The sequence below is a fragment of the Ostrinia nubilalis genome, chromosome Z (genome assembly GCF_963855985.1).
Source record: "Ostrinia nubilalis chromosome Z, ilOstNubi1.1, whole genome shotgun sequence".
NCBI classification, from domain to species: domain Eukaryota; kingdom Metazoa; phylum Arthropoda; class Insecta; order Lepidoptera; family Crambidae; genus Ostrinia; species Ostrinia nubilalis.
Genome location: NC_087119.1, coordinates 15,053,544 through 15,072,998, shown reverse-complemented (window position 1 = coordinate 15,072,998; position 19,455 = coordinate 15,053,544). Strand labels below are relative to the sequence as shown.

The following is a 19,455-nucleotide window of genomic DNA, read 5'->3' as shown; positions in this document are numbered from 1 at the left end:
ACATGCAACGTTTACCACTGTGCGGTGGGACTATGGTTAAAATAAATTACCCGTAGACCCACTGGCAAAAACTGTTCAGAACGGTGGGACAACGGGTAAAAAAAATTACCCGTGGACCCACCAGGGGGACATGTTAGGGGGACCACGGGTAAACGCCGCCCTGTGAACCCTGTAGTTCTGAAATTGGATTGATACCATTTATCTATGACCCCGTAGTTCATTATTATCTTCTATGACCTTCCCTAATTATATTTAGAGATGGTTTATAGTAGGCAATATTATTAAAGGGATGAGTGATAAATAAGACGAAAGTCGACCCATGAATAGATTTATTTCGCAAATAAAATACACGGAACTTATTTGAGATTCCATTCTCGGACGGCGCACTTAAGCATAACGTTACACGAAAGTAGCTTACATAGGAAGTTGCTTACTTAATCCATAATATTGTAAAAGTAACAATGAACCACAGAATAATAATAAGTATGAACTTATAACAAATATTGTATACTAAGCATGAAGATATCAATTCCAAAACTATTTAAAACAAAGTCTTTAATGAAGTGGGTTCTCGTAGACTTACAACTATTGACTATTGATTGAGTAAATCATGCGATTATCTTGTACGGTCGTTAAGCCTCAGACAGGGCGTACGGGCTGGTGACGCACCTGTGTGTCTGAGGCAGATGTCTCCTGCGAGGGCATGCCATCGCAGTGATGATGGACTTTTCAAGCCCGGCGGACCGCGGCCCGAGTCGCAGGGCCAGGCGCCCTCGACAATAAGAGATCACCAAAATCGGTTTCTTCTATAATAGACACTGAACATTGAACACTACTGAAGCATAATAAACTTGGATTTCACATCAAGTTGCTTCCAATCACTTAAAACTATTTTTTTTCCTTTTTTTAATTTTTTTTACTTTTTTTATAATATTTTTTTTAAGAATATTAGTCATTTGTATTCTACAAATAACTAATATCCCAGTTAGCCCCTCGTGTTACGAGTGGGCTCGCCACAATAATCGATCGGCGGCGAGATTCGAACCCGCGTTCACCGTTCGGTTATCGTGGCTGTCCTAATCCTAATAATAATGGCTGTAAAAGCCAGGGAGTAATATAACTACGAGGTTGATTTGCCAACCATGTCAAATACAATTTATTACAAAGACAAACGTTTCAAAAACATTACAGTAAAACGTTGTTTTGTAATATCAATTGCCTGCTTAAAACTATTTCAAATCTTGATTTCATCAAGTCGATTGCCAGTTTGGCCAAGTATACGCATATAAGACATCGAAGTTGATCGATATATTGAACATCATATGCTAGAAAACTTACAAGTAGTAGGTAGTAGATAGGAAATATTATAAATCATAACTAAGTTTTTTGTAAAATCTAGTAAAAAAGAGAAATGTTTCTAAAAGAACAGCACCAAAATGAGAAAATTCTCCACCCTCATAAATTTTGCACCACTCTTCAGTCTAATTACCTTACTCTCCTCAACATTTTATCGACTACATCCCACGAAGCCCACCCTTATCTTTTCTCGCCGCCATAGTTTTTCCCAACGCCCAATCATGCGATAGAAAATAAAAAATTGTGGTAACTCATAATAAACAGTCTGAATCTGTAAACAATAAATAGGTCACACACATAATGCTTAGTGCTACACAATACATCTAATAAACCAAGCAGTCGTGTAATTGACGAACTGCGCAAATCTTACTGCTAATACATAAATTGACTCGATTGAGCCTAAATTGTAATCGACCGTTTAGTAAACCATTAATAATCGCATTAAACGAAGATATAGTGCCGGATCATCCGGCCCAGCCCGTATAGCCGGCGGCTGGGGCTATTCTTGGTTTATCATACGGATGACTTGTTGGGCGGCGAACACATCGTACAGGTGGTGCATGGACGAGACCGCGGCGAGGCTGCCCATCCAGTAGACGGTCATGAGCGTAATCTTGCGGGCCAGGTAGAAGTTGGCACACTCCGCGTTGGAGTAGTCCCGGGGCGACTTCGTGGAGAGTACACGCATCATGCACTCCTTCCATGTGAGTCAGGGGTACGAGACCCAGTTGCCCAGGTACGACAGAATAGCCTCACGGGCCTGCTTCAGCTCCTCAGAGTCGCTATCGGCGGGCGGGTACATGTTGGCGCAGTGGGCCGCACCTAGGATAAGAAACAAAATTCATTTCAATACATCAAATTTCGGGAGCAAGCCGGGCCGCCATGGAAAGAAGGTAGTGCTTTGTGAAACACTGTACTGAGTGTACTGGAAGGGGGCGCCACAGTAAAATTTTGCCCTGGTTAGAAAAAATCGTAGATCCGTGGCTGCAAAACAGGAACGCTTTGCGAGAATGTTGTCTGTGAGTTAAAAGGATAATAATCTATCTTTATTTTAGTACAAATAACACAGCTATCTCAGACTTTAGTCCGATAGAATCCTTCAACTAAATCCTCTAGAATAACAATGTTCCATAGCTGTCGTCCACCATCTCTTAAAGCTACTCAGAGACAAGTATTTCGATTATAATTTTGAAAACATCGCTCACCACGAATGTAGACGACCGGGGCAGCACTGTCCGTGTACTTGGTCATTCCCAGCGCGTGCCAGGGGTCCACCGAGCCGTGGACGTAGGCAATGCGAGCGATCGACAGGTCCAAGCCGCCGTACTCATTGTTGGTCCAATCAACAGCAGCTTTCAAGAACTTTCCGTCGAACCTACAATAAAATAACCAGTCAGAAAGCCATAAAACCCCATTTTTAGGTAGGATGTGTTGTTTATTTCAGAATATTTAAAATAGTCTAGTCTTACTTCTTTCCAAACACATCCTGGCATTGTTGGATGAAAAAGTCAACCGTAAAATTATTTCCAAATACTTCCACTTCGTCTGAAGACGTTTGGTAAAATCCGAATTCAGTACAGGTTTGGTACATCCATTGACGAGCTGAAATATATGTTACGTGAATTAAATGTTTATTTAACAAAATTTTACAACTTAGATAAAATTATAAATAGAAATCTTACCCTCGTCACTTCCCCACGTAACATTCCTCAGTTCTTTTATCATGTTATTATAACTGTAATCCAAGCAAGTTTGGTTGGATTTATCCAACATGATACTGTTGAATTGAGCCAGTTTCTTATAAGCAGGCAACGAGTTTTGCTTTGTGAGCATCTTGCACACCTATTCAAACAAAAACCGATAGTGTAAATAAGTATGCATAATGCAGTAAGTATGTTACGAGGCACAAGTTTTTCCTGACAATAAATAATTCTTACCGAATTGATAGTCACATTTCTATATTTCTTGTCAGCACCAATCCTGTTGTCTTCATTATATTGGACCAAATCAGCAAAATCATCCGCAATTGAGTTATAAAAATTTTTGATGTCATTGACCGACGCACCAGAAAATGGTTTGCAGACCCTAAAGAACAAAAAAATTAAGACACCCAAACAAAAGAGTAATTGTCAAGTATTTTACTCTTCATAAAATTTCAGTTGTTTATTTACTACGTACCGGAATTCCGCCTCGATAACTTCAGGCTGAGTCTTCATCAAAGTTGTTATTTGGTTGTGGGCTAACTTGACCTCATTGGAACATTGGTCATCACCAGTTTTTTCTCGCAAGGCCCCGACGACTATTTTAAAATATTCTGTATAAAAGAAAGAACTTTAGCATCCAACCGACTTGACAAAAAAATACAATTAACTTGCACGAATTGCTCGTTGATGAGCGTATGCGCAGATCGACTAAGAATATTCGAAAAGTTTGGTAGAAAGCAAGAGGTTTGTAGGTACCTCTGAAATCAACTTTGGCCAGAAGGGGGCCGCTGCTCGACACCGCGCCGTGCACGAGGTGCGGGTACTTGAGGCGCATCCAGGCCGCCAGGGCTCCAGGGTACGACCCGCCGAACACCACCCATTTCTGATCTTTAGGCAGCTTGTACTCAACGTTCATAGCCTTAATAAAAGCTGCTAGATCCCCTAATGCTTGGCTCGACGATAAGTACACCAAATTTTTTGTTGACATGTCCCTGAAAAGGAGTCATATTAATCATCTCAAAGCCCGTAATATCTATCGTAGCCCATATAATGTTCAGCTCGTATGACACGACCATCGTTTATCAATAATTAAATATCAACTGCTAGTTCACATTTATCTTATGACCTTTACTCTCATTCAACTGGTAACAGAAAATAAGTATCTGTATAATTTTAATGTCACTGGACTGCTATTTATACAGAGTGTGTCTATAAATGTTAAATTAAAAAACTTACTTTGTAGGATGACTTTCACCGTAGAACCTGTGCTCCAAGTTGAACATTATAGCTTTGAATCTCTCGGCATATGCGAACCATGCGCCTGCCACCATCCACCTAGGATCGGCGGGGCCTTCTCCCCCAATCATGAGAAAGGCAGGCCCAGGCCGCTCGCGGTCGTAGAATTGATCGTTGACGAAGTAGCGCTAAAATTTAAAAAAACATTCAGCATCAAGATAGCCACAAGCTTACCTCTATGGTGTAAGAGGTTGGACTCTCTTAATATGGGAATGAGGCTATTCTACTTAACAATTTCGATATGTAACCTCCGTGCCCCTCCTCCAAACCCCGCCGCACTATGGATCGAAAATGAACGAAAATTTTATTTAAAAAATATACCTAGGTACCTATCGATCGGTTACATTATTCTGATTAATAAATGTCATTAAACGTATTTCTGCAAAACTAATATTTGGGCTGGAATTTTTTTTCCTTTACGTTGTATGGAATGAGACAGAAAGTGGTCGATTTCGACTAAGATCTTGCTTTAAAACTACTTGAGCCTTGTTCTACGGCTTGTTGACTATAATTCTCTACTTTCGTGTAAAGTTTCCGGGATGCCACCAAAGGCTGCGTATCATCCATCGTAGTGACTATGCTCTGTGTCTGCCATGTCTCGAATACGAAGTGATGATTAGCGGCTAAATTCGATGATAAAAAAGTAGTGCATAGGTACGCGAAAACACCGCGCACGCGTCACGCCCGCCGCGCTACCCACACACGAGCCCCGCCCGACCCTTGATTGTATCGATCAGCGCAGTAGCGCAGGCCGCAGGCCGCGCTGCGCGAGCGCGACACATTGTGATAAAATTGTAAAGACAAAGACTTTTTTGGCGTTCAAATTCAAATTCAAAATCTTTATTGCATTCTATGTTGTACATTAGTACGTTCGTAAAATGTATTTATTTATATGGTACGAATGGTATGGATGGGAAACTAAATCATCAACAAGAACTACAAGTGATTACGACTATTTCGTCTGTGTCCGCCATGTCTCGAAAACAGACCGATCGCGATGGCGACTGAAGCCGCGCCTGCCGAGCTACTCACGAGTCCCGCCCGACCCTTGATCATATCGATCTGCGCAGTAGCGCGGCGCAGAGTGAAACATTTAAAAGACAGACTTTTTTTTAGCATTTATTATTCAATTTTATTTATCTCAAAGGCAGAAGTATTTTTACAGAAAATATTGACTATAAATGTATTTAAATATCATAATTCAATCAATCCTTTAATATTAAACTGAATACATAAAATATGAGACAACATTCAACAAATCCCGATGATTGATTCAAAGGATAGTACTGTCACAATATCGATTAAAATCTACTATTTAAGTTAGGTTAAGAACAAGAGAAATTCAAGCTCAGTAAGAACCGAAGCCGATACCTTGTGGTCCAAAGCAGTAGCTGCTTTCCCGGAAGATGACATTGTCACCAAAGGAAGCTTGTCTGCTATCGTAGTGACTATTTCGTCTGTGTCCGCCATGTCTCGTAAATAGACCGATGGCGACTGAATTCGATAAAAAAGGCGTGCATGCGCGAAAATCCCGAGCATGCGCGCCCCACCCGCCGCGCTACCCACGAGTCGCGCCCGACCCTTGATCGTATCGATCAGAGCAGTAGCGCGGCGCAGAGTGAAAAAATTGAAAGACAAAGACTGTATTAGCGTTGATAAAAATTTATTTATTTATAAGCACGAATGACTGGGAAACTAAATCATCAACAAGAGCTACATACAAGTGGTTCATTTACAGAAAATATTGACATAATCTTTAGTAACATAATCTATTAATCCTTTAAGCTGAATGGACACAATATGAGACAACAAGCCAGAGGATAGTACTGTCACAGCACCAAAATAATTTACACTATTTTAAGTTACGTATGAAGACAAAGAAAATCCAGTTCAGTAAGAAATGAAGCCGATACCTCGAGGCCTACAGTAGGAGCTGGTTTCCGGGAAGATGTCACCTCGAGGTCTACAGCAGCAGCTGTTTTGCGGGAAGATGTCACCAAAGGCAGCGTGTCTGCCATCGTAGTGACTATATCCTCTGTGTCCGCCATGTTTCGAGAACAGACTGAGGGCGACTGGGATTCGACAACACCGCCGCGCATGCTTGAGAGCGCCGCGCGCCGACACGCTTGCCCCTCGCGCCCCGCTTACACACCGCCTTTGTCCTGATCGTGCCCCGCCCGCACCCCGCTTTAACCCGAACCGTGCCCCGCCCGCACCCCGCATTGACCCGACCGTGCCCCGCCAGCACCCCGCCGCCCTTTAGCTGTATCGATCGGCGCAGCAAGACGGCGCGAAATAAAGGATTAAGTAGGTACTATATGATATATTTTTTAATAATTTTATTAATTTTGTTTTATATCAGTACATGGATTTGGCTACTAATACATGTTTTTACCATAGTATGAGATTATGTAACTAAGTCTAATTTCTGCGAGCAACCAATTACAAATATTTAAAAAGAAAACCACCCTGTATATAAAATATGTAGCGTGTACCTATTTAATTTTTCCACATTAATATACTATCATTGTGCTCGAAGCGCACCAACCCTCTTCTTCTCAGAAGCTTAACACTAGAGTGCTCGCGCCCCTAAATACTCCTAGAGTGCTCGCGCGGGTGACATATCGATAGTGGAAATATCAATTACTGTAAGGGACAAAACACGACTTTTCAGGAGAGCCAAAAAACGATTTTTTTTTTCTTTATACCTCAATATCTTTTTATGTGATGTTACGATTTAAATAGTTTCTATGGCAAAGTTTCTTAGAATTTTCTGTTCTTTCATAATATAAACGCCAAATTTTCGAAAAATGGGTAGTTTAAAAGATAGCATGTCCCTTACATTAAAAAAACGAGCTTGACTGTACCTTACAATGTTGAAATTTCACAGTATGGAATGTCATGTATGCTGTAAGGTACATTTAAGAATAAACACGACAGTAATATTATTGTAACTTGACAATTTTAACATTGAAACCTGATGTAAGTAGAGGTTGCATTCGAGTATTCATTAACAAAATGAAGAGAAGAGATAGAAACAAGACAACTTAGTGTTCACAAATGCAGTTGGAGGCATCAAATACACATCACCAACAAAACATTTAGTCACTGATGATGCCTACGTCTGCATTTGTGAACAAGTTGTCTTGTTTCTATCTTTTTCTGTTCATTTTTACGCAGTTAGGTTTTTTTTTCAATCATCGTTCGTTCGTTTTAGCCGAATGACGTCCACTGCTGGACAAAGGTCTTCCCCCAAGGATTTCCACAACAACCTCACTGCCACTTGATTTTAGCGATTCTGCGGACTATGTCAGTCACTTTGGTTCTCCTGCGGATCACGTCATTTCTGGTTCAATCACTACGAGCATAGCACGCTCCATCGCCTTTGACCTTGAGTCTTCTTATGAGGCCCACAGTAAGCGACCACGTCTCAGATCCATAAGTTATCAAAGACTTTTGTCTTGAGACAGTGCGATATTTCAGACGTGAGAATATCACGAAGCTTCCTGAACGTTGCCAGCAGAGTTGGATTCGACGATTGACCTCTTCCTCGAAGTTAGACTACCTAAGGCTGGTTTTAGTGTCACGCAGACCGTCAGTGCGGATCGCTCCGCACAGCCAATCTGTATGAACTGATAGGGAGCGAGCGATTCCTGCGGACCGCATTACTCTAAAACGCTTCCTCGAAGTTTACAGATCGGCTGTGTGAAGCGGATCCGCACTGGACGGTCCGCGTGACACTATAACCAGCCTAACTGGACTGTTTGTACTAGGTATATATAAGTGTCAACAACTGCCGAGTGTAGAGTATCCAACCTTTAGAGGAGTGGGTGCAACACGGACATTTGACATGATTTTGTCTTGTCCACGTTTCATTTTAAGACCCCCTTGTTGAGAGGCTCGACTCAGGCCATTGTGCATTGTGCCTAGATCTTCCACGGTCTCAGATATGGCTATGATATCGTTTGCGAATCGAAGGTGGGTTATTTACTCACCGTTGATATTTATGCCGAATCCGTTCCAGTCCAGAAACAGTTTCGGAGTTTCGAGTGTTGATCCTGGAGACGGAACGACATTGTGGCGTTTTCGTACAAGCCTTTCAACATTTCGATGTATCGATATAGGTAGTCAATTTGACACCGTTGGAGAAACTGTAGTAGGTACTGCCCAGGTCTCGATCGAAGCTTTCTCATAGTCCACAAACGCCAGGCAAAGTGACTGACTATACTCCTCGGTCTTCTGTATAATCTGCCGTGGCGTATGTATGTGCGAAAGCGATTGAGAGATTGAGAGGCTGGAAGTCATCGAGCTTACGAGCGAGACGATTCGTAATGACTCTCGAAAACAGCTTGTAGACATGGCTCGGAAGTGAGATGGGTCTATAATTCTTCAACAAGGTTTTGTCGCCTTTTTTGAAGAAGAGTGTCACCACACTTCTGTGTCATACCGTAGGCGTTTTTTTTTTCCTTCGAGGATGACGGAATTGAACAGCTTCTGAAGAGCCTTCAGCCCCTCGGTCAAAAACACAACTGCGTAAAAATGAACAGAAAAAAGATAGAAACAAGACAACTTAGTGTTCATAAGTAGTAGGAGTGGGAGGCATTAAATGCATATCACCACCAAAAAAAGTAATTGATATCCTATATGCATATTAACGTAAGGGCCTAATTATGATAAATCAAAAAGTTTAAAATGAAGTAAGGTTCAATGAGTTCAAAAGTTAAAACCAACAGTTTAGGGTAAGGGCTGAATTGTATTATTAAAAGGAATTTACGTCCTTTAAATCATTTGTTTCCCCAAAAGTCGTATTCAGACGACTAAAAATGTTTAAGGTAAGGGACATTTTTTTAAAGATATCAACATTTCAAGTATACCAATCGATAGAGCCGAAAATTCTGAATGCGTTGGTATATATAACTCATTTTGGCCAAAATGTCCCTTACATTAATTGATACTTCCACCATCGATATGTCCCCCATTATGATATGGGTTTATTTTTGCTAATCTTATTTAATACAAGTAAAACAATTTATAATATTAAACATCAACTATATTTCTTACTAAATAATAAAAGAAAAGAAATACTTCAATATTTTTCAAATATTTTAGAGTCGAAGAGACCAAAGTAGTTTAAATAGTCGTTTGACCCGTTATTTTGGGAAAAATATCACCTAATTAGAAAGTTAATCAATAGATTGATCTTATTCTGTGATATTTTGATCACAACTCGGGCACGATATGATTTGATGATCTGGACAAAAACGCCTATTCCACTTGTTAGATTTGCTTACGAGTGCTTCGATTTCTTGCTTTTGTGCGATAAACACATCGTCCTTTGCCACAATACTGGCAAGTTTTGTGCTAGTTGGTGTTCTCGCAAGCCCAGAAGAATCCTGGTTTTTAATTTTATAGTCCTAGGTAAGTTATTACTACATTGCATACAATCTAAAACAACTACTTTCTTGCATCAGTTTATGCCTATAAAACAATATAATTATTGTAAATGTTTAAAAAATGGTTAAATATTATAACTTTGAGCTTACATGAAAGTAAACTTGATTTTAAACCGCGACGATAGGGGATCAAACAATTCCTCAAGTGCTCGCGCGCGGGACATGCGTCACCCAAACACTTTAAATGTTTTCTGCACTCACGTTGATGCGTCTAGCAAGATGGCGTTACTACTAAAATGTGCGACAATACATGCTTGAAGAATACATGAGAAGGCAGCACTGTAGCTCGATACATTGAAAAAATATTTACAAATTTTACACCCTGGGTGACATATGTCACCCGCGCGAGCACTCTAGTGTTAATGGACTTTCTGAAATGTCTGATTGCATAGCTACCCGATAGCAACTAGATACCGATAGCAACTACATTGAGCGAGTTATAATAAACATTAATAAATTATAGACAGAATCTAATCTTCGATATGTGATTAAAAAAAGTTTAAACATAACATTGTCATTGTTGAAAATAACAAATAGCTATCTGCCGTTGTTGATGGTATTAATAATACATATATTGTTGATGAATTATCAACATAAAAAATTGTAAAGATAATAATTGCATTTGGGTCAACATGAATATTGATCCGAGCGGCAAAGGGTGGGAGAAGGGGTGTTGGATGGAAAAAAATTTTCTCGCTAAAGCAAAGAAAAATCAAAATCTACGGAGCCAATTTTACGAGCTATGTACCCTTTTAATATGCATTCGCTGCACAGCGAGTGAAATTTAGAGCTTTGGAAAAAGGGAGAGGGGGTAAGTACCTACCTACTTTCTTATCTAGGTACTTACCTGTTTCCAGGTGATTAGATTCACAGCGCTGGAGTGATCCAGCCTCTGCTTAAACCACTTGGCTGCTGGTAATGGTTCATTGATATCTCCACCTGGTGATCCTAAACTGCCTCCTTTTCCTCGACCAAGGCGAAAGTCTTTAAGACTTAGTACCAATATTGGCACTTGAAATAGTAACAAAAAGCAAACTAATAAACGCATCTTGCTTAGATATTAATGCATACACTGAATTAAATGAATACTTTATGACCGGCACAGCAGCAACTACTCTCTAGCGCACTCGTCACAAAGTGCCGTGGGTGGTGCGCTGCGCAGCGATATGTCCAAGAAATGAAAATCAATACAAACAAATCTATCACACAGGAGGAGGGGAAGGCGATCCTTCATTCGTCAACTGATTAAAAAATAGATTTAAAAAATTAAATAGGTAGGTATCTCGCTGTTTCTCATTTGCACACTTAGATTAATAAAACCTAGATGGATAGTCTTCATACAAACGCTTCGTCAAGAGTGAGGCAAAAAACTTATGTCATTAGTGTCAATTTTGTTGGGGAGTGTAGACAGTGAAGGCGATTTTCCCGAAAGTAGGGAAATTTTTAATACGTTTTTAATTATTTTATAATTAACAAAAACAAAACGCATCATGTAGGGGAACCTGTTGAACCTTGGACAGAGTTGTACCTAAAACAATTGTATATATTTTTTAAATTATGCGGTTTTATGAAAAGTTGTCTAGGGTATTACATACGTTATTTGTCAACATTAACGTGAAGTTAGCTAAGATTCGCCGACGCCGTGCAAGTACAAGAAAAATGGTAATTTAATATTTTACACTGACGCAGTGAGTTTTTGGAGATTTACTTCATGTCAATTTATGAAAAATGTTGCATGTTTGACAAAACGGTTATAGTTAGAACATAATCTTTATATATCTAGCTACTGGACGATATGAGTTTCAGATCCTAAGCTCAAATGGAAGTGGGTTTATTAAGCTTATTAAGTGAAGTAGTCGCAATGTTGTACCTTGACCACCCAACTAGCGATGTACCTTGGTCACTGATTTTCATTACGTTTTAATTAGAATTTTATTGTAATAAAACAACATATTATACTGTTATAGATACAATGCCCCGAAGACCTCAAAATAGCAATTTAAAGTCTGTTTTTGATATATATTTTTTTAATTTCTAATGTTTTTTAAATTTACGTTTAATGTATCTTCATATGACTTTTTTAAGATTATTTTTGTTGATAAAGCGGTTTTAATGGATATTTTGCTAGAATTTATGTTAAATGATAAGAAATAAAAAAAACTAGATTGCAAGTTAAAGCCACTCCAGCGCGTATTTTGTCCTACACGACATAACATATCAACATTCAATAAAATTTTCTAGAAAAAATGTTGAATATTGTCATATTTTTGTTGATTGTGTAAGGCTAAACATGGACTGGAGAGCCGGCTTAAACTTAAGTGATTTGTTGCCAAAAAATTGTGAAAAATAATTAGTACAAAAAATATGGATGAGGATCTTTTTTAAAAAATACTTTTACTTAGATATTGTTGCTAATAACTGTAATAATTGGTATTTCAAATAATAATTTCACAGAAAATTAACAAATTGAAGCGAATATAAGCATTTTTTTATATTTAAATAGGTACAACGTACACGGTCCAAGGTACACCTGGTTTGTTGTACCTAGGACAGTTTTCCCTTTTTTTTTCTAGCAGCTAGTGTGCCCAAATTTTTAAAATTATACACAATTTTATGAATGAATTATGTAGTTAATTAAATGATCTTTAAATATAACTGCAGTAGACAAGTTTAACTATCACCATTATTTTTCAAAAAATCAAAATTCGAAAAACTGGCCTAAGTACAACAGGTTCCCCTACTTACTTATTTATTGAATTCAAAGTACCGACCTAATAACAATAAGATAAATCGACTTAAAAGTCTCGATTTCATAAAAAAGGAAGTGTATTTGTACGGCGAACAATTGGGAAATAAATTTTCTTGTTACTGGTATCATTCCCGTATTTAATTTTTGAAAGCCAAATTCAAGCAAAATACGCGTCGAATTGTAGTACTTACTTATGAAATGTAACACTGGTCACTTTCTTTCATTTTTCTGATGTATTTTAGACACCCTTTCACAGCACAAACCGTTTTAATTAATTAAAATTCGTCGGACGTGTTTACCAATTTTTCACTTTGACAGTTCATGTGACGTTTACGGGTAAGCCGTGCCGGCTTCCTAAAAATTGCCTCACCTTTCGTGCACTGACTATCTATCTAGGTTTTATTAATCTAAGTTTGCACACGATAACAACAGAGATGCAGTACCAACACAACAAATCAATAACTCATGGACCTCAGACTAAGGATATGGACCAATAGCAGAAGGCCAATCACAGATATGGATTAGAGTAGATGCAGCAAGTTGCTCGTCAAAGCGTGCCATTCCGATATGTCCAAATGGACATACATGGTCGAGTGATGTACACGTTGTTATTTGTAAGCCGATTACAACAATCGGTAACGATGATTTTACGAGGACAGTAGTACGAACACGGTAAAATGAATAAATTATTAACGGATTGAGAATTGTAATTAACAACACAAGTAACAAATAATTAATTAGAATAAAGTAGCAGTAGAAAAAGTATAAAATAGCATTGTTTTTAATACATATCCTGAACTAAGAGTAGTAGGTAGTAAGTACTATTAAGAGTAAAACCTTGGTCCCTGTATGTGGTGCACTCATACCGATCCCAAGGAACCATACTTACTCATAACATTATGACACACACTGATCCGTGTATTCATACACCAGACAAGTTTTTGTATTGAAACGCTGGTAGGGTGAAAAAATAATGAGATTTGACGATTTGTAAGAATCAATTTATTTAAAGAGGAAAATAAAGATGTTTTTGGTTTTGTATCGGGCCCCCGGGAAACCCCTAGTGCCAGACTTTTTCAAATAGACAGAGTAGAGGCATCTGCCTAAGGAAGTTCTATAATTTTACCATTACCTTTTTTTTTAAATGACGGCGGAAGAACAATTTTATTCAAACCTTTTGATGTGTTTTGATTATTTTATAGGGCTCGTCTAAAGCACAATACTATTCATTGCACTTATAATTTAATTATGAAGAAAAATCTTTTGTGTTTCATTTTACTTCGAACGTTTTTTACCACATTGAATTTTGTCGTTTAGAAATATCTTCAAAACTAGGTACTACCTGACTTAGTTTTATAAAACAATACGTATTGGCAAAACTACGTATTTTTACATTTATTAAAAATAAAAAGCTTGAGTTAATAGTCTTTATTTTATGAAACTAGGTCAGGTACTTACTAGGATATTTAAAAGTATGGAATTAAGTATGAATTACTAGTTGTACTATTTAACATAATGGAATAACGATCATTACTTTCATAAACATCAGGCGCAACGAAAATATTATTTGCAAATTAATAAGTAAATTAATAATGTAGAATAACGTCTACCGCTACAAAATTATTTTAATCCACAGTCAGACTAGCTATAAATTTAACAAAATATCAGTTTTATCGGAATTAATTAATTTTCGAATCGTGTCACACGATATCTTTCGATGACTTTGCGAATGCAGTACGATGATACGATTACTTTTACGTTGCGGCAATCACTAAAATTCGCTAAAATGATACTAATGACGTTTAAAAAGTGGCACGCTCGGCTTCATACAATTTTTGACACATGCTGCATCCAATTTACCACAGAATCCAACTCGGACCGGATGGCGCAAGTACACTATGCAGCAAATTGTCCAAGTCGAAGCGCTAGCCCACACACACGTGAATTTCAACAGCTTCCTCATTGGCCCTAGAGCAATTCCAAGTATACCATCAATAAAAGCCTAATTAGAGTCATCAAACCTCTCAGTCATTCAATTAGAGCCATTAGAACTTCATAACTATGAGTTGTTTTCTGTGTGTAAGCTGAGGACACGTGTCCCCAGCTGACACATCTGTATCTTCGTAAATATTTATGCTACGATAATGTATTATACCTCAAAAATTACAGTCGAATCCAAATAGTAGGCTTTCCAATTTTCAAGACTTTAGCTCAAATACTGTTAAAACCACGATCAAAAAACTATGTGCGAGCTGGAGTACCGTGTCTCCAGCTGACACATCTGTATCTTCGTAAATATATAAGCTACATCAATGTTTTATATCTCATAAATTAAAGTCAAATAAAAAACCCGACTTCAAATCTTTCAAAGCTTTATTTCGAACCGTTTTCGAACTACGAACCGATATGTATGTGTAAGCTGGTGACACGTAACACACGGTGGATTATTAAAACCGTCTAAGTTACAGTTGCGTTTTAAAGACCAAATAATTCGTTATTATTAAAGTACACACGAGACATAATTTCAAATCTCTAGGCCTCTTAGTTTCAGAATTAAAAGCCAAAAACTATTTTGCCGCCAAATAATTCAAATAATATGGGTCGACTGCGACGTTGCCGTTCCGTGCGTCCACTAGAGCAGTCGAATTTGAACCTAAAAACTAGTACTGTTTGAATCATTTTTATTTGTAGTTTAAATCATTTAATTTCGATTATAAGAATTTTAGACTAGGAGCCGGCTGATTTGTGTATTGAGTACCTAATAACCTATATTTTATTAATAAGAAAAAGCTAGGTAAAACAAAATTTTATTTTAATAAACAAGTAACGAACTTGTTTCCAAAGGCTCAAATATTTGTGGCGTTTCTAAACGCAACCACTTTAATTTTTATTTAAATACAGTGAAGTCCCACGATTCTGCCACGTCAAGTGGCAAAAATGGGCAACAACTATATTTTGCTCTATGGTTACAAACAAATTTTGCTCTATGACAAACACAGCTGACAATGAGGGTTTTCGCGATTGAAAAATCTGCCAGATGGCAATACGTAGACGCGAGGTCCAAATGCTGCGTGATTGGTGGATTTTGACATATCTGTCAATGTCATGTCAAAAATAACCAATCATGCAGCATTTGGACCTCGCGTCTACGTATTGCCATCTGGCGGATTTTTCAATCGCGAAAACCCTCATTGAATTCTTCTTCTTTTGTTGAAGAATCAAATAAAAAAAAATTTAACTACAAGACTAAGCGAACATAACGACCTAAAACAAAAAAGACATCACAAATCACAATCACATAATAAGACAACACAAAATAGACGAAGCATTTTGTACAGCATTTGCACAGAATTGGCCGTAAGGATCTATATCCAAAGCCGTAAAACTTCTATTAAAAAAAAAAGATGACAGTTGACTGCAATTGAGAAAAAGTTTTTTTTACAAAGTCTAACAACACACAACACATTACAGAGTTACTTTCACATTTATAATATTAGTATAGATGCAATGTTTTTGCCTCGATTAAATAAAAACATTGTGATCAAAATAAAAACTTATTAACAAAATATAGGTTATTAGGTACTCAATACACAAATCAGCCGGCTCCTAGTCTAAAATTCTTATAATCGAAATTAAATGATTTAAACTACAAATATAAATGATTCAAACAGTACTAGTTTTTAGGTTCAAATTCGACTGCTCTAGTGGACGCACGGAACGGCAACGTCGCAGTCGACCCATATTATTTGAATTATTTGGCGGCAAAATAGTTTTTGGCTTTTAATTCTGAAACTAAGAGGCCTAGAGATTTGAAATTATGTCTCGTGTGTACTTTAATAATAACGAATTATTTGGTCTTTAAAACGCAACTCTAACTTATACGGTTTTAATAATCCACCGTGTGTTACGTGTCACCACCTTACACATACATATCGGTTCGTAGTTCGAAAACGGTTCGAAATAAAGCTTTGAAAGATTTGAAGTCGGGTTTTTTTATTTGACTTTAATTTATGAGATATTATAAAACATCGATGTAGCTTATATATTTACGAAGATACAGATGTGTCAGCTGGAGACACGGTACTCCAGCTCGCACATAGTTTTTTGATCGTGGTTTTAACAGTATTTGAGCTAAAGTCTTGAAAATTGGAAAGCCTACTATTTGGATTCGACTGTAATTTTTGAGGTATAATACATTATCGTAGCATAAATATTTACGAAGATACAGATGTGTCAGCTGGGGACACGTGTCCTCAGCTTACACACAGAAAACAACTCATAGTTATGAAGTTCTAATGGCTCTAATTGAATGACTGAGAGGTTTGATGACTCTAATTAGGCTTTTATTGATGGTATACTTGGAATTGCTCTAGGGCCAATGAGGAAGCTGTTGACATTCACGTCCCACACACACACACCGAGGTATGAGCGACGTACGCGAGAAGAGAGGAGAAAGTAGACGAGTTGGTGTTTGTTTACACTATCACGTCTTGGCCAATTTCCTGCATAGTGTACTTGCGCCTGGATGGTATTGCATGGTCCGAGAGACAAGACACATTCGCAGATAGAGCATGTATGGAGCATTCAGTAGAATTTTGCGAGTGATTATAGTTGTTAGTTCGACTTCTGTTTTTATACAGAGAGATTAGATTTAGAGACAATATGAAGAAGCGTGTCTGGATTGGAGACGTTAAATATTACCGTAATCGGGGCTCTGACAGAAAACTACTTTTTCTCAAACGCAGTCAAACGCTGCACGAACATTTGCTGTGTTTTAGTAAAAAAATTAAGGTGTTCGGATTTAAATGGAAAGTGCTTAAATCCGTTGTTTCGTCTTTGTTTGCACATGACTTTACCGCGTAAAGGACTTACCCTATCAAAAAGTGGTCTTCATGACGGTTAAAGGGCACTTAATCCTGCATTGAATAAGACCAAATTCATATGTTTTGGACTTTGGCGAACTTTAGCGCGAGAACGGTTTGTCCAAAACATATGAATTTGGTCTTATTCAATGCAGGATTAAGTGCCCTTTAACCGTCATGAAGACCACTTTTCGATAGGGTAAGTCCTTTACGCGGTATAACCGGAAAACCGAAAAAACGCCCCTTTCGGGGGCCCCCACCACTTAAGCACAACTCCGTCGAAGTCGAAAACTTAGGAGAGTCTTAATGGGCAACCAATGAAGCCATTAAAGCAAAAAAATCTTTTGTAGGAATTATTTCCGATTTAATCAATTTTTGTGTTTAATTCTACTGGCCTAAATGGAGCGTGACCAGATGAAACGCGAACAAATTGGAAATATTATACAAATTAGCACAATCGGGGCGCAGTCGGGTTGGTTGTCCAAATAAATAAAATAAAATAATAAAATTAAACACAAGTATGCGCGGCGCGACGCATGCCGAAACTAACTGAAATGCGTGCTTGGGTATTTCGCCGAAATAGTAAATTTTCTGTGTCCAGGCAGGCGAACACATGTTTTTTTATATTTAAAGGCACTGGGTCTCTATCAGAAGGAACTCTAGGGGTGGAATCTCCATAGGCGTGGGTTAACGGGCAAGGAGATAATATCTTGGATGGTTGACAATCACTTTTCCTACAATTTAACGTTCCACCAAACTCAACACGCTCTCAAAGATAACCTCGCAGCCGCCTGCTCACACTTGACATGACACAACTCATTGACAGTTATCTTTTTCTGCGCATCAGTCGGGTGTTACGTTTAGGAATCACAAACCTTCTGCTCTACAGATTTCTACAGATAACATAATATTAAGATTGGTACTATTAATCATCAATAATAATTTGCAGCATCTGTGTCCGGCGCCGACACGGCCAGCCTGACTATCGCACGGCCTCGTGCGCTTAGTCCAGGGTTTGTCCATCTGTAAACATTCAATTTCTCATTATCACAGCTCGTCCATTCCTGACTACAGAGAGTGCGAATATCAGATCGTAGAATCACAATAAATACAGCTGATCAGGGCGTGATGACCCTCGATCAGGAAACCAAACCATTACAGCTGGCCCGGGCGCGAAGCCCGACCAGGAAACCAAAACATTACAGCTGGCCCGGGCGTGAGGCCCCTTCGACCAGGAAACCGGGGTTTAGGTAACATGGCCCGACGCGCAAGGCTTAAGCCAAGGCTCCTTCAACCATTTACCTCAAACCGCACCACTACTACTGCTGATCCAGGCATTCAGCCATGCGACCAGGAAACCAGGGTTTAGGTAACATGGCCCGACGCGCAAGGCTTAAGCCAAGGCTCCTTCAACCATTTACCTCAAACCGCACCACTACTACTGCTGATCCAGGCATGCAGCCATGCGACCAGGAAACCAACATTACATCAGCGTGGCCCGGGCGTAAACAGCCCCTTCAACCACGGCAACAGGGTGGCCCGGGCGCCCTTGGCCCGGCCCCCTCAACTCACTCACTCACAAAGGCCCTTCCAGTTTACGTCAATCACAATAATTTCCGTCAACCTGCACCAACTCTCAATGTCTGAGCCAGCATCCTCCATGTAAAACTTGATGAATTGCGTAGCGTAGGTGTGCATGCTGAAAGATTTATCTCCTTTGAATAGTGCCCTTCGAATCCCACTTCTGATAAAGGCACTGGGTCTCTATCAGAAGGAACTCTAGGGGTGGAATCTCCATAGGCGTGGGTTAACGGGCAAGGAGATAATATCTTGGATGGTTGACAATCACTTTTCCTACAATTTAACGTTCCACCAAACTCAACACGCTCTCAAAGATAACCTCGCAGCCGCCTGCTCACACTTGACATGACACAACTCATTGACAGTTATCTTTTTCTGCGCATCAGTCGGGTGTTACGTTTAGGAATCACAAACCTTCTGCTCTACAGATTTCTACAGATAACATAATATTAAGA

At 38.8% G+C, this 19,455-nt stretch overlaps 1 protein-coding gene across 1 annotated transcript; it reads right to left on the bottom strand.

Annotated features, from left to right (window-relative positions):
* Positions 1-314: 314 nt before the first annotated feature.
* Positions 315-11,300, bottom strand: LOC135086799 (putative serine protease K12H4.7). The gene is made up of 9 exons (XM_063981592.1): positions 10,656-11,300; positions 4,296-4,483; positions 3,816-4,051; positions 3,535-3,670; positions 3,294-3,441; positions 3,039-3,198; positions 2,826-2,958; positions 2,562-2,731; positions 315-2,178 (listed from the first exon to the last, which is right to left on the bottom strand). The coding sequence occupies exons 1-9, from the start codon at positions 10,854-10,856 to the stop codon at positions 2,066-2,068; spliced, it is 1,485 nt and encodes a 494-aa protein (XP_063837662.1). The 5' UTR covers positions 10,857-11,300; the 3' UTR covers positions 315-2,065.
* Between the last annotated feature and the right edge of the window lie 8,155 nt (positions 11,301-19,455).